General features: G+C 39.2%; 1 protein-coding gene across 3 annotated transcripts in view; it reads right to left on the bottom strand.

The window, feature by feature from the left end:
- MEX3C (mex-3 RNA binding family member C) overlaps positions 1-16401 on the bottom strand; it is a 43762-nt gene that overhangs the window by 6218 nt on the left and 21143 nt on the right. Inside the window, exons 1-2 of one of the 3 annotated variants that reach the window (XM_011928758.1) lie at positions 16222-16236; positions 15914-16130 (exon numbers count right to left, since the gene is read on the bottom strand). The exons of 1 other annotated variant lie outside the window; for it this stretch is intronic. In XM_011928758.1, the coding sequence (XP_011784148.1) occupies positions 15914-16082 (169 nt within the window). In that variant the 5' untranslated portion in view covers positions 16083-16130; positions 16222-16236. Of the gene's footprint in view, positions 1-15913; positions 16396-16401 lie in introns of those variants that run through there. One more of the 3 variants, XM_011928757.1, reaches the window with a different exon arrangement.

Here is a 16401-nt window from a genome sequence, read left to right as displayed (position 1 = left end):
CAGGCGCCCGCCACCTCGCCCGGCTAGTTTTTTGTATTTTTTAGTAGAGACGGGGTTTCACTGTGTTAGCCAGGATGGTCTCGATCTCCTGACCTCGTGATCCGCCCATCTCGGCCTCCCAAAGTGCTGGGATTACAGGCTTGAGCCACCGCCCGGCCACACCCGGGTAATTTTTAAAATATATTTTTAGTACAGACAGATTTTCACCATGTTTGCCAGGCTGGTCTCGAACTCCTGACCTCAGGTGATCCACCCTCCTTGGCCTCCCACAGTGCTGGGATTACAGGCGTGAGCCATTGCCCCCAGCTGCTAACCCTGTTTAAGCCACTGTCAATAAAGATAGAGGAAACTATTTCTTCACTTCCCTAAATCTTTTGATTATAGTACCCTAAACTCACATTAGGGATTATAGGGAAGCTCACCAATCATAACATTGTTTCTACAGGAACACATATTCTGAGTTCCAAACAACTAACATGATTTCTCAACTACAAATACATTCTAACATTGGGGACTACTCGAATAGATAGTTTTTAAAAGGTGACACGAACTAAAGGAAAAAAAAAAATCTTGTTTTGTAATTTTGCAGGTGACGAAGGTATTAGTTTTTTTGGGTACTTTGAGTTTTTATTTGAAAACTCAAAGATATTTTTAAAAATCATAGAATTTATAATCTCAGAGTGACATAAAATTCAGAAGCCATATTATGATATATTAGCCTATATTTTTTAAGTTGCTACATGGCACAAGTCACCAAAAAAAGTAAAAAAGACCTAAAATATAACATTTTCTCACTTTCTTACACACACAAAAATACACACACACGCACTCACACATCACTCCCCTACAAATCAAAACAACAAAAACCCAATAAAAGGGTGAAAGAAACAGCTAACATCAAAGTAAATATACAAATGGCTCTGAAGATGGAAATTCCCATTTTCATGGGAACTGACCTATTATTTTCCACCTATAAGACTGTCAAAGAACAAAAACCTTGTAACAATGCTAGCAAGAGTGGGAGAAAAGAACTCTCATATTTAGCTGTGAGAGTATAAACTGCCCTCTAAGAGCTATCACAGTTATAAGCCCATGTACTCTTACATTTCTATAATCTTCTTGTAGGAATTGATCCTGTAGAAATACGTGCACAAGTACAAAGTAACTTCTGTATTTTATAATTATTGAATTAGCATGAGGCTGGTACAGCTATATAATGCTATGCTATACACTTATAAAACTGGTTGACCTAGGGGGACAGAGAAGGTGGGAGGCAGTTTTCACTGTATATTCTTATTTATTTTTTTAAATAAATTTTTAGTCATACATACATATTACTTTTTCAAATAAGTTAGAAAAGAAAAACAAATCAAATATACAGAAATGATACACTTTACTAGTCTTAGCATATTGATTAGACTTTTGGTTAGTACTAGTGATATTATTTTAAATTACAGTAGCCCCCCTCCCTTATCTGCAGTTTCATTTCAGCGCCTTTCAGTCAACCATAGTCCAAATGCAGGTGGATACAGTACAGCATAAAAAGATATTTGAGAGTAAGACCACGTTCACCTAACTTTTATTACAGTATGTTGTTATAAGTGTTCTATTTCATTATTGTTAATCTCTTATTCTGTCTTGTTTATAAATCAAATGTTACACAGGTATGTGCATATAGGAAAAAACATAGTATGTATATATAGGGTTTGGTACTCTGTGGTTTCAGGCATCCACTTAAGGTCTTGGGAAGGCATCCCTGTTGGATAAGGGGCGGACCTATTGTACACAAACAGCAGGGTAAATGATTTCGTAGCCTCAAAGTTGAACAAAGTTTTGAAATTTAAAAATGTGAGGACTACACTTCTTATAGCTAGAGATAAAAATCCATGTATGGCAAGTTGTATTCAAGGTAATCAATGGGCAGAAGTCTAGACTAGACTGTTTAGAGGTCAAGAACTAATTTTATCTTGATTTGGAAGTAAATTCCCTAAAAAAAGAGTCTCCAACTTACCTCACTGGTGTAGGAACCCATTTTCCCTTCCTATATCACTGTTGCTGGGGCCACGTTTCACCTTAAAATCCTTTAGCTGCTGCTAGAACTCTGGTCCTCTCACTCCCTGATACAGCAAAGGATTCTGCCTTGCTTCTCCAGGGTAAATAAAGAGAGCTTTTCCTAGCCTTAGAAATTAAGACGGGGAGGTCCTCTGTTGCTGGGAGAGGGGTTGAAAGAAAAGAAATTAAAGGTAATCTTCAGTGTTTTTCAAACCACGGGTTGCAGTATCAATTCAGTGGGTGCAATCAGCATTTAAAAAAAGGACTCAATATGTTCCAAATGTTTCAGTGAAATATATAATGGGCTGCAATATAAAATGTTCTTTTTCCTGTCAGAAAAGCTTAAAACCACTAGACAACATCATCTTTAAGGCCACTTTCTAGTTCCATAACACATGTGAAATGATGTACTTACAACTAAGAACCAGTACAGTGACAGTGAAATGGAGGGAATGTGGCATTACTGAGAAAACCTGGGTTTAAGATCTGACTTTACAGATGAAATTTCCATACAGGTGAAAATGGTAATACTATAGTTCTGCTCTATGGTCACCTAAAGTAGCTTGTGTAGGCCAGAGAGCCCAGACATATTTATAACACTGAATTTTAAAAACCCATTATTTATTTTCCAGCCACCAGCAACACATCTTGGATATTTAGAGCAGGAGTTTTCAAGTTTTGTTTTTGTTTTTAAACCACAGTTCATTTAGATGGTAGCAAAAAGACCACATGGCCTATCTATACCACTTCCCAATAGAAAAAGCACCATGTGGTAAAGAATTGACTTAACATTTAGGTCACCAGTAATGTACAATTAAGCAGAAAATAAAAGTCCATGAAGCTGTTCATCATTCACCACTAAATCCTTTAAAAAGCTATGGTAGACAGTATGATAGGCAGAATCCTAAGATGGCTCCTCAAGATTCCTGGGCCTAGGGTACACATACTTTCAGTTAAACAAACACCAACCTATGCGGCCCCTGTGAAGGGACTCTGCAAATATAATTACAATCCAAATCAGTTCACCTTAAAATAGTAAAATTATCCAGATTATCTGGGTGGGCCTGACCTAATCACAAATTTTTTTAAAGCAGAGGTTTTGGCTGATTGTGGTGGCTCATGCCTGTAATCCTAGTACTTTGGGAGGCTGAGGCCAGAGGACTGCTTGAGGCCAGGAGTTCATGACCAGGCTGAGCAATGTAGCAGGACCCTGTTTCTACCAAAAAAAAAAAAAAAAAAGCCACGTATGGTGGTGTATCCCTGGAGTCCTAGCTACATGGGAGGCTAATAAGGTGAAGAATTGCTTGTGTCCAGGAGGTCACGGCTGCATGGGTTATCATCACACCAATGCACTCCAGCCTGGGCCACAGAGTGAGACCCTGTCTCTTAAAATAATTTTTTTTTTTTTTTTTCCTAGCATGACTCAGAAGTCAGAGAGATGTGCTCTGGCTAACCTGGAAGAAGAAAGCAAACAATGTATGTTGTAAATTGCCTATGGTGACCCCGCGACAAGGAACTTCAAGTGTTCTAGGAGCTGTGAGCTAGAAGGAAAATGGAGGTGGAGGTCATCATCCTGCAACACCCATCCCCCAGCCCCTGCTCAAAATGAATTTTATCAACAACCAGCAAGCCTGGGTAAGGACATGAGCAGCAGATAAGCACTGCAGTCCTTGATTTGAACGCAGTGAGACCCTGAACAGCACACCATGTCTAGACTTCTGACCTACAGAAATGGAGATGATAAATTTGTGTTGTTTTAAGCTGCTAAATTAGCAGTAACTGTTACAAAGCAATAAAAACTACTAGAGATTCTCAGAGCCCTTAAAAACTCCACAATCACTGCCCCAAGAGAGCAGAGACTAAAATGTTAGATATATTACATTCTTATTCAATACCCTAAAAGACATTCTGGAAGTCTCTCAAGAATTATTATAAGTAGCTTTTGGCCGTGCGTGATGCCTCAAGCCTGTAATTTCAACGCGTTGGGGGGCTGAGGCAGGAGGATTACTTGAGTTCAGGAGTTTGTAACCAGTCTGGGCAACATGGCAAAACCCCATCTCTACAAAAAATATATAAAACTATCGGGCGTGGTGGTGCACATTTGTGGTCCCAGCTACTTTGGAGGCTGAGGTTGGAAGGATCACCTAGGATGTCGAGGCTGCAGAGAGCCGAGATCGTGCCACTGCATTCAAGCCTGGGCAACAGAGTGAGACCCTGACTCAAAAAAAAAAGGAAAAAAGAAAAATAGAATTAGGAAGCAGCTTTCAACATAAAATACTACATTAAGGTGTTACAGTAAATATGGAATTGCCAACAGTTCAATTAAAGTCCAAAAATATTTCTGTCCTTTAATTCCCTATTACCTGCTTTAGTTTCCTAATGCTGCCATAACAAGTTCCCACAGTGGCTTTAATGACATAAATTTATTATTTTTACATGTATTTGTTATTTTACAGTTCCGTGGGTCAGACATCTGATATGGGTCTCAACAGGGCTAAAATCAAGGTGTTTGCAAGGGCTGTGTTCCTTGCAAGAAGCTTGAGGGATCCAGTTCCTTGCACATGCCGGTTGTTGGCAGAATTTGATTGCTTGCAGTGAAAGGACTGAGTGTCCTTGCTGGCTGTCAGCTGAGGGCCATTCCCAGCTTCCAGAGGCCACCACCTACATTCCCTGGCTTGTGACTCCTTTCAGCTTCAGAGTGAGCAACAGAGGCTGAGTCCTTCTCATGCTTCAAATCTTCTTTCTCAGATCTCAGACCCAACTGAGAAAGGTTTTCTGCTTTTAGGGTCTCATATGTTTATACCCAGATGATCATCCAGATGATCTCAAGCTCCCCAAAGCAAGGTCCATACCCTCAATCGCATCTGCATAAACACCTGCAACATCCCTTTTGCCAAATGAGGTGACGTATTCAGAGTTCCTGGGGGATTCGGACACGGACTTCTTTGGGTGGGTAGGATTACTCTACCTATGACATTATCTTTCTCCTTTCCTTCAATTATTTTCCTTTTTCTTCCAAGTATCTAGCTTTTAAATCCCAATTCAGGAATAGTAACTCAAAGGCCAGGGCAGTGAATAGACATAAGGTAGGGTCAGGAAAGGTTTGGGGAATCACAAGCATTGGAATAGGTGAAGGGATAAAGCTAAAAATCAAATAAGGGCTGGGTGTGGTGGCTCACGTCTGTAATCCCAACACTTTGGGAGGCAGAGGTGGGAGGACTACTTGAGGCCAGAAGTTCGAGACCAGCCTGGGCAACATAGTGAGACGCCCATCTCCATAATAAACAATTAAATATTAAAATAAAAATATCAAATAGGGAGAAAATATATAAGCCAAGTGTTTACAATGACTTTTACTAGGAGATTACGTTTATGCTGGGAGATTAGTGGTTTGGTACGTGATACACAAGTAGTAGTGGCTTCCACTTATCCTAGGTGTTCCCAGCAAAATCACTCCTTGGGTGAACTTTAAGAGCATTTTATCAATTGTGAGACAAAGTGCAGCCTAATGCCTGAACTTACCATTCACATGTTAAATTCCCTATAAAGATGCTAGTGTTACTTCCAGGTGGTATAAATGAACCGGCATCATTTCTGCTCTCAAGCTCAGTCTAGAGGGAAATGAGTAAAGCAATACTGAATACGAGAACTGGTTTAAAGGTACCTACAAAGCAGTAGGTACATAAAAAAGGAGATGACTTTACTACTTACAGTAAATAAAAGAAAGCTTTAAAGGCATTTGAACTGAGGCTTAAAGAAAGCGGTTTTGCCAGATGGGAAGGACAGCAGAGGGAACTGCAAGTGCAAAAGCAGGGAATCAAGAGTACGGGATGGCACAGACAACTGGGTTCAGTAGTGTGAGAACTTCAAGTCACTGGAGGGTAGAATGGCAGGGATAAAGCTGGATGGGGAGACAGAAGTCTTCGATGTCAGGCAAGGGAATTTTGACTTTATTGTAGACTAGAAAAAATTGGAGGTAGAAGGTAACATAATCAGATATGCATGTTAAGACTAGTAGGAGCATAAAAGATGCAAAAGAGACAAGATGGGGCACTCACCGCAAAGCCTATCACAATAATGAACAGAAAAATGCTGAGAATGAAGGACAGAATGCAAGTCTGGGGCTATGTATGACCAATGTTATGAACATCAGGTACTTGTGTTGTAGATTTTGCAAAAAGGAATTTGTTTTCTAGAAACTAAATTCATTATGTTTTCCATTCATTTCATGCATTAGCTATAAATATAAGGTGACTGAAGAAAGTTCAAACCCTTACAAGCAAACACCAAAACTGCATCATGTATATATTTTCACTTTTGGTAGTTCTTGGGGTTTTTCTTCAAAAATTTCCCAAGAGGTTTTGTTTTGAAGGGTAAAGAGAGGGGAGTTAAACATCTTGAGTAGCTCTTCTTACCTTCAAGAAAAATAAAACTCTTCGGCCTGAAGTTAAGTCCCTACCCCTTCTGCACATTAAGTGGCCATAACCTACCTTCTCCCAGACTTCATCCCCCAAATATGTCTTGTTCCTCTTCTATCTCTGCTCAGGTATTTCCTTACATAACCTGGAAAACCCTCCTAGTATTCCTTTTCCTCCCGGAGTTATCTGAATAACAAACATGGCCATTTGGAAAAGATAAAACTATGTGTAAAAGGCTCCACGAACTCAAGAATAATACAAACATACGCACAACTCATTATTACAGCTATCATGTATGAATTCTTCAAGTTCCAGTTCAAGGGAAACAATATAAGGAGCAAAAAACTGACTATCTGCAGGACTGGAAACCTGCTGTTTCAATGTTAGGGCAAACTATGATTAACGATACTTCCTTCATTTGTTTTTCACAAAGATTAAATGAAAAAATGTATTAAACATGCTTACTACAATGCCTGTTATTCAGTTAAGTACTCAGCCCAAATTGTCTTAATTCCACACTCCTTTCATCATACGATTTTCCCCTAAAAACACATCATTTCGGGAGGCTGAGACAGGAGAATCGTTTGAACCTGGGAGGCGAAGTTGCGGTCAGCTGAGATCATGCCACTGCATTCCAGCCTGGGCAACAAGGGTGAAACTCCGTCTCAAAAAAACCCAAAAACCAAAAAACAAAAACAAACAAAAAAAACCCTAAATCATCTCACAAGTTTCATGATATATAAGAATGAATGAGGGGGTCGTAGTTGCGGTCAGCTGAGATCATGCCACTGCATTCCAGCCTGGGCAACAAGGGTGAAACTCCGTCTCAAAAAAACCCAAAAACCAAAAAGCAAAAACAAACAAAAAAAACCCTAAATCATCTCACAAGTTTCATGATATATAAGAATGAATGAGGGGGTCGTACTAATAATTTTATACAAAATAAGGTCCCTTTCCCCTGGGAATAGTCTAGACAGAATATTCAAAAGTTCCTTTCATTTTATAGAAGCACATAAAATACTGTATTAAGGTGTTACAGCAAATATGGAATTGCCATTAGTTCAACTAATCAATTCTAGTATTCTATCTTCAAAAACTGATAAGTATCAGGTAAATCCCAGTAAGAATGTTTCTTGTGTACACAACATTAATTCAACATTTTAAGTAATAATTTAAGAATGCAATGTATTCCTAAATGCACAATATAAAACTAACAGCTTTCCTTTCTAGGGTTCAAGTGGCCTCCTTGTAGCTATTTTAAGTGAAGAATATTGTTTGTCTCACTTTAGGGATTACTATGACAATACTTCAAACAGCTTCATTTATGTGATTTTAGTTTCATTATCAGTATTCATATAAACATTAAATGCCTTCGATCAAGTAGCATCTACGGTACTTCAAACAAAAGTGCCAAACAACTTGAGGTTGACTGGGTCCTTAAATAAAAAGCTGTTTGGATGGGTGTGGTGACTTACGCCTGTAATCCCAGCACTCTGGGAGGCCGAGGCGGGTGAACTGCTTGAGCTCAGTTTCGGCTCAGAAGTTCAAGACCAGCCTGGGCAACATAGTAAAACCCCGTATCTACCAAAAATACAAAAAATTAGCCAGGTGTGGTGGTGTGCACTTATGGTACCAGCTATTGGGGATCACTTGAGCCTGGGAGGCGGAGGTTGCAGTGAGCTGAGATTGCACTATTGCACTCCAGCTTGGTCAACAGAGTGAGACCCTGTCTCAAAAAAAAAGGCTGGGAATAAAGGCAAGAGGGAAAAAAACCCCAATTAACACAATATGGAAAGTACAATGATAAATAATGAAATGGCAAGTTTATAATTAAAAAATTCAGCTCAATAAAATAAACAGGAAGTATTCCATTTTGTTTTAGGTACTTTAACCAATATTAAGAATGCAAAGACGACTAAGATTCAGTTCTACCTTCACTGACTTGTATTAACTTCAAGTACTAGAAGTATTTAGTGACACATGTTCACGTACAGATAGTGACCTATTTTCTTTTCTTTTCTTATACTGCTGGTTGGTGACAGTAGTCAGATCTTCTATAATATCCTTGCTGATTTTTGTCTACTTGTTCTACCACTTACTGAGATAGGCACGTTGAAGTCTCAAACAATAACAGCTTGAGACCTTGGGTAAGTTGTTTGTATCTCTATAGAATTGTTTATCTGTTTGGTGGAATTAAGAAAGGATTAAATGAGATGATACATGTAGTTTTTGCACAGTGCCTGACACAAGTTTGTTATTAAAAGACAAGTGAACTGATTTTTATACGGAGTTAACATTTAAAAAAACTCCTAAAGATAAAACATATTATAAACTTTGCAAAATTGAGAAGATTTTGCAAAGTCAATCTATCTAACTGGTAATATGAAATCTGGTTTACTTTTATGTAATTTTAGGGACTCCCTTTGGACAAAAATCAGAATATAAGAACTGTGACAGACCACCTAGTTAAATCTCATTTTAGACATGAGGAAAATCGAAGCCTAAAACTGTCCAGTTATAAACTAGTGACCCCTAAACCAACATTTTCTCAAGCTGCCTTATTTTCCTAAATTCCAATAAGAATATTTCTAGTGTATTTTTAGGAGTGGAGAATTCCCTGCATGTACAAGGTATTTTAAAAAAAAGAAGTTAAATTAAATCTAAAACCTCTCTTTTTTCACTTATTTTAGACAAGACAATAAAAAATATTTAATGAAGATGTTTATTATTTGGCCTTTCAGTAAACTTGAAAGAAAAAACCAGAAGAGGGTGTTAATTAGAGATGAAAGGCAGAAGTTTTCCTAACTGGGGAGCTTGAAATTATGTTCATGCTCTTTAGAGAATGTTAACAGAAACCTTAGAATTATCTATTTGGGTACCTACCATACAATGGTATTAGATTCGTTTGTAAATGATTATCTTCCAGACTTGCTTAGTTCTTTGCCAGGAAATACATTTCCAAAGCTCTGATTTTAAATAAATTTTAAGACATATTGTAAACTTAAAAAATATAACTTACGTAATTTATTGGTATAGTCTAGGAAAAGCTTACCAAAATGACAATTTTTTGGCTTTAACTAGTATTTGTTCAGAGTATAAAAGAAATTTAGTAGTAAAAATTTACCTTATCTGATATATAATTTATCATCTCTGTACTTTCAATTGTACTGTCAATTTCTACTAATGCTATCTTCTCAAACTTGATCCTTACAACAAATGAGGGAAAGGGAAGAGAGAAACCTGAAAGAACAAGTAGATGAAGTAGGTTTTTTCCAGAAGAAAAAACAGGCTCAGAGAGGTTAAGTGATTTGTCCAAGGTCACAGGCAGCAAGTGGCAAAACGCAAGGTTTCTAACTCCAAGTTCAATGTCCTTTCCTGCATTACACTAAATGAGACTGGTGGAAAGGCAGAAGAGAAGGCAAAGGGAAAGGGAGGCACAGAGAAGGGAAATAATAATAAAAAGGTGAGCCCCAAATGCAAATATACACTTTTACACTGGTGACCATTTTGGGAGATCTTTTCTAGTTGTTTGAAGCCATTCCCTCCCCACTTCCCCTTCAATCATGTTCAAGACCAAATTCTTTATGCTTACCTTCAACTACATCTGCAGTTTTCATTGAAGGATTTTCTTTATTATTTTAAGGCTTAGTCTTATTATTCCATGATACAACTTTACTTGTGACCAAACCAGGCTTCTCTGCATGCAATGATGAATTGTAGTCTGCACTTATTGGACAAGGGCAACAAACACTTGAATTGTCCTTACATCTCAAACACTGGCACGGAAGAGGTCTTATAGTTAGTGTAACTCAAAATTCTCAGTTATAGAACAAAGACTTGAACTACTCAAACAGTATTAGACTATGCATACATTCAATTTAGTATATCTGGGTTTGGTAATCTTAACATTAGAAAATTATTTTCAAGGCTTAAATATCAGATTTAATCTTTGTCTCTATACAGTAACTAATGGTAGCATGGAAAAAAATTTAAAAGTAACCCCCAAAATTATGGTATATAAGCTATTTGGGAAGCATTAAGAATGCAGTTTAATAAAAAACATATCACTTAAGGATCACCTGAATATCAATGGAGATTTAAACATAATTATCTGTGATCTATTTGGAACTTCTTAAAAGGCGTTTTTTTGTTTTTTTTTTTAAGTGCAAATACACTCATTTAGTATCTTATGAACATTATCTACTTTTTCATCTTGAGTTTGGTTACAAATTCTACATGGCAGGAATGACACTGTTTAAAATTCTATAATAATCCTATAAATTAGAAAATAGGACTGTGGTAGTCATCATGGCTCTCCTTGTGGGCACATAGTTGTAATGTACTTTCTCACCCATTTGAAATTAGGTGTGGCCAGACGATTTGCTTTAATGAAATATGAGCAGATGTGATAAGCATTACTTCTGGATCTAACATTTTAAGACTGGTATGTGCTATGCCGTAGTCTTTCATCTCCTGGCACAACGGTAGATCAGTAACACTGGAGATGGCGGCTGCTGTTGGCCTGGGTCCCTGAATGACTAAAATGAGCAGAGCCCCTAACGAACAAGAAATAAACCGTGGTTGTTTTTAACACTGAGGTGTCAGAGTTCTTTGTTAACCACAGCGTAACAAGCCCATCTTGACAGAAGTGCCAGGTATCTAAAAGGCATTCAGATATCCGTTGGTTCTAGTTCTGTTACATTAGAAGAACACAATGAGTGAAACTATCTGCTAAAGCCAAAAAAGGCAGACATGATTAAACCGTGGTTCCAAATTAATTTCAGATTTACCTTAACAAAAGTAATGTGCTTACCACTTAATAGTTTCATATATGTCGATTTCTTTGTGTATCTTCCAGAGTCTCTACAGGAATTGTAGATACGATTATGCCCAGGTGCAAAAGAGGGATCTGAAGCCTAGGGAATTTAAGTGACTTTTTCAAGATTACACAGTGAATTACTGGTATAGGAATATCTATTTCTGATTTGGCTCTTTCCAATATACCACACCCGAACAGAGACTGTTACAGGCAGTTTGGTGTAGCTACAATACGTATTTTTATATTAAAATACACATACTAAAACATTTTTATAATCAGCTTAAGGCAAAAGTATTCAAAACCAAATCAGCAATATATTAAGCACTACCTTATAACTAAATGCTACCTTTCCTTAAAAACTTACACGGTGAAGAACCACCTAGAATTCCAACCCATAAACATTGTTTGAAAATTTTCTAGGTAGAAATCTCTAACAGACTAACACAAATACTTGGTTTCCTGGATCATTTTCAGGTTGCTGGTAACCAAGGGGTACAAAATACACCCTTGAACTACCACTTCATTTCCCATTTCCTCCCTAGTGAATCAGAATAGTTCATTAGCTGAATAAGGCAGGAAGTAAGGCAGTAGATTTCCCCACCCATTTGCAAAAACAATTACAATAATTGAACCCTTCTCAAGGGTCCCAGAGCTGATACAAACCATTATTAACAAAATTTAAATTTTAAAGCCTAGAAAAATTGTAATACTTAATTTTTAAAGCTAGTGTCTATATATACACAAATTAACTTTCTGAACTACAAATGACAGTGAATTTTTAGCTAGACAAAGTAGAACTATATTACAATTGTAACTGTGCCTTGTGGGTAGCAGAGACACCAAAATTTTATCAAGTAAACTAATTTGGATAGTGGTATTTTAAATTATGCATACTAGAAATTCAGTATCCTACGATTAGGGCACAAGTTAATCCAAAATACTAACCTTTCAGAGTGGAATGCTTCAATACTGAGGCGGCAATGTAGAGTACAAAGAATTTTATTTCTGATGTCAAACTATAGTAAATCCAAACTCCACTATTTGAGCAAGTTAGCTCTCAAAACCACAGTTTCTACCTCTCTAAATGGCAGTGACCACCTAGCAGGGTTAAACGGCACTGGTAAAGCACCTAGCATAGTACTAAGCAAAGAGAAGGCCAATAATGCACCCTCATCTCCATAAAAGAAAAAGACACTGTGCTATAGCATCATTCTGAAATTATTTATTATCATGAAATATGTATTTCTCCTTGAAGAGAAAATTTATGTACAGCAAGACCAAGCTTTCTCTTTTTCTCGTATAAACCTTATTTCAGTTGTGTTAGAGCTTGAAGGGTGGTTCCACCCTAAGAAATTGGGAAGACAACTTGAAACAGTGTAAAGTATTAATCGTTAATAAAGAATTTTATGTTTTATAATGTGTAATATATTAAGCACACTTACTAGTCATACATAAAAACCCAGAGATTGGGAGTATACACATTTTTTTGGACAGGGTGGACAATAAAAAGAAGCTAGAGATGACTTTTCTAGACTATGTGGCCAGAGAACACACATATCCCATCAATTGAAGTCTAATGAAAATAATGAAAGATACACATTTATCCTAATAGTAATATAAAATCTTGGGTTACAAGTCTCTAAACAACTGAATTTATGACATTTAGTATTAATTTATAATGTAGTTAAGAATGGGTACACAGTTCTATTTTAATTCACTTTTTAGTCTAAATGGATATAAATGACTGTACAAACTGGAACAAAAACCTGCTGACTAAAATTAGACCTGTTAATCACTGTTAATATGTCTTGCAGGTACTATACTTAAAAACAGAGACGTTCTAAGTTTGTAAAATTAGGTCTTAAAATCTGTTGTCAGGTTTATTTTTGATGTCCATATTCTAAAACTTCTTTGATTATATTCAGTTCCTGGCTTCATTTTACAGTACTGTTGTTTCACAATAGATGCAATGCTTTAAAATACAAGGCCAATTTAACATTTACAAATGACCATATGCTACTGGGGAGTATAAATTCGAGGTCAAACACTCTGCCAACTTTCATCAGTATCAAAAGCGGTAGCTTGTGTTTAGGAAAACACTGAAGCTCAGAGGCCATCTACAGGAGTTGCTAGTCTATGTGACTCAAATTCCATTTGTCCTGCTCTTTGCTTCAGAGCTGAAGTCATAAATGTCTCCATCTGTGACATAATTATTTCCAAAATCAATTAAGAGATGTCAAACAGAAAATTATGGCTTCAGGTAATACATAAAATGGCAGAAATGGATAATTTCATCTTAAGGATGAAAATTTAGCTCCTTCAAAGCAAACAAGAAAATGAAATGATTTGCCCTGTTTTCCTCACTTAGGACAGGTTCTCTCCAATGGGGAAATATCATACTGTAAAAGGATGTGAACATCAGAAGTTACTTAGTTCTCCATAGGAGTAAACAAATACTTTACAGGTTTTATTACTATGCTGCTGGGACATGGGGGTGGCAAAGGGGTCAATGATCCACAAGTTGAATGGTTCAAAATAGCAAAAGGACCAGATTTTCTGCTTTTAAGATAGAGGATGATGACATACTTTTAACAGTATTGTCAACTCCGGGAAAATACAAGGTTTAAATGGAAGAGCCAGCAATTTGTCTCCATGTCCTAAGACATAATTAAATTCAACATTTCCTTGTTATCTTGTCCCTCAGTAAAACTGGCACGTAAATGGTTTTTTCCTTTGTTACCCTAGACTGTTATCATAAGCACACTGAAGCAACTTGTCCCGAGAAGTGGCATCTTCATATGGCATTCAGACTTCTTCACATTCCGGTGTGAACGCCTGCCTTCCACCTTTTCCACCACTCCCCTTTACAGACCTCAAGTATCAAAACAACACTACTTGGCAATTATACCTAGAAGATGGTCCTCCACACCACTCCTCACATTGTTCCTCCACAGTTTTTCAATCTCCATTTGTTAAACTCCTACCTACCCATTTTCCAAGGCCCTCCACGGTAGATGTTCTCTTATCTGAGACTGTCACACTAAATATACTATAGTTAGTGCCATTCTACTGTTAGACTGTTATCTTCTTAAGGGCAGAAAGTCTGAATTAACTTCACATTCTCAACTCAATAGTACAAACTCAAAACCTGGCAAAATACAAGCTTGATACATAGTGATTCCTCAGTGTTCTTACATGAATGGTCAACTCATTCTGATGCAAATTGAGATGCTGTAATTTTATCCCATGTAAATAAAAGTTTTATCCTGGATTATTACTCTAAGTATCGTCAAAACCAAACAAACCAGGTATTTGAAACTCATTAACCAGAAGAACGACAAACATAAGCTACCTTTCAATTGAAAGGTCCAGCTTTGAACAGTGTTGGTAAGTGCCAATCATCAGGCAGTCTGAAATAAGCTATCTCCTTTATCCAGATTTCAGACGAATTTTTATTAAAATCCTACAGATAGGAAAGAAATGAGCCAACTCTGATATGTGAAACCACCATTTCGACAGACCTCTTATTTATGTGTACTTTAGACCACTTGGGAAAGATGAGATCATTTAAGCAGCAGCGCCATCATCTCGCTTTATTTGACCCCAACAATGCTCTCAACCTAACAGTAAAGAGGCATGCATCAACCAGGCTAAACCATATTGTCATGCGGTGGCAGCAGGTAACATCTGCCCCTTTCATAAAGGGAAAAAGCTCCCATAAAGAACTTAGGACCTTCCCTAAAAATGTCGGATACAGAGGTACCCCAAGCATCCCCTTCCCCCACCTTCACAAACCTACTCCTGGAATCTGAGACATAGGTCCTTTGTCTGAACAATGTGGGAGGAGTCTGTCTGCAGTACTGGTGTGCTGGCAAGTGAAGAGGAGAATTAACTGAAAACTGTATAAACACAGAAGTTTCTTAATTACCTTAGTGTCCAGTTTTTCTTCATCCTGCACACTGAACAGTTTCAAAAGGCAGCCAGTGTGTCAGTGTGTCTTTCCGAGACTTGAAACGTATCGAGAGGAATACAGTAAGATCGGCGGCAATGAGTTGGGCTGCTTTTCCAAAGCTGTTTCGGAACAGCGGAGGGGAAGGGGAAGGGGATGGCGGTGATACCGACCATTTGAACATCCCTTCCCTCCCCAGTAAGCTCTGTCCACAGGCCTCCATTTCTGTCCTTTTCTCCATCTGAACAAGTTCTTGTAAGGGAGGCTGAACGCTTTTAAAAGACACTCGGTGGCGCAAACTTGCAATCTCGAAGGTTTCCGTACCCAAGAGCGAACCCACAACTCCTCGAGCCCGACCTTTCACCACCTCACTGAGGTTTCTGGTGCCACGCCAGCCTGGTGTTCCACGAATACAGCCCAAGTAACGTGAACACCACCGGACTGGGTCGCCCGAAAAACTTCACACTTTTTACCAGGCAAGACGAGCGAAAAAGCGTGGGTTTTCGCAAGGTGACCCATCTTCACATCTGATCGACCCTCGGCTCCTCTCAGACCCCTTCGGGGTGGACTTAGGGCCTCGCCGGGTTTGCCTTTTCAGTCCCACGCTCATTTCTCTCGTCTCCCCACCCACGCCCGGGGCCATGCCCAGCTGGACCTCCCCACCGCTGCACTCACCCTGGCGGCCGACGATCTCGGCGACGTGCTCGGAGCTGGGCACCGGGACGCACTCGGTGGTGTTGACGCTCTTTCTCCGGAGCAGGGCCGCCTGCTCCCCGTTCAGGGCGGCCGCCGCCGCCCCACAGCCGCCGGGGCCGTAGGCGTGGGACAGCATCGCCGCCATCATGCCCTGGGCATCGTCCCCTCCGTACAGCACCCCCGCCGCCGCCGCCGCCTCCCGAGCATCGAAGCCGGCGGCGGGCAGCAGCACAGACCCCAGGGACCCGCCTGGGATCGGCTGGGTCTGAGAGGCGGTGGCCGCGGGCGGCGACAGCAGCAGCAGCGACGACCGGTCCTCCTCCTCTGCTTCCTCCAGCTCCTCCTCCTCCAGCAGGTCTCCGTCCAGCTCTGCTTCCTCCCCCTCCTCCTCGTCCTCTTCCAGCTCCAGCTCGGCCGCCTCCGAGGCCCCGGGCCGGCCGGGCGGAGCCCGCTCCTCTGGAGACAGC

This window comes from Colobus angolensis, unplaced genomic scaffold (assembly GCF_000951035.1).
Source record: "Colobus angolensis palliatus isolate OR3802 unplaced genomic scaffold, Cang.pa_1.0 Scaffold8, whole genome shotgun sequence".
Lineage (NCBI taxonomy): Eukaryota > Metazoa > Chordata > Mammalia > Primates > Cercopithecidae > Colobus > Colobus angolensis.
Note: the sequence above shows the minus strand (reverse complement) of the source record. Positions and strands in the feature narration are given on the sequence as shown.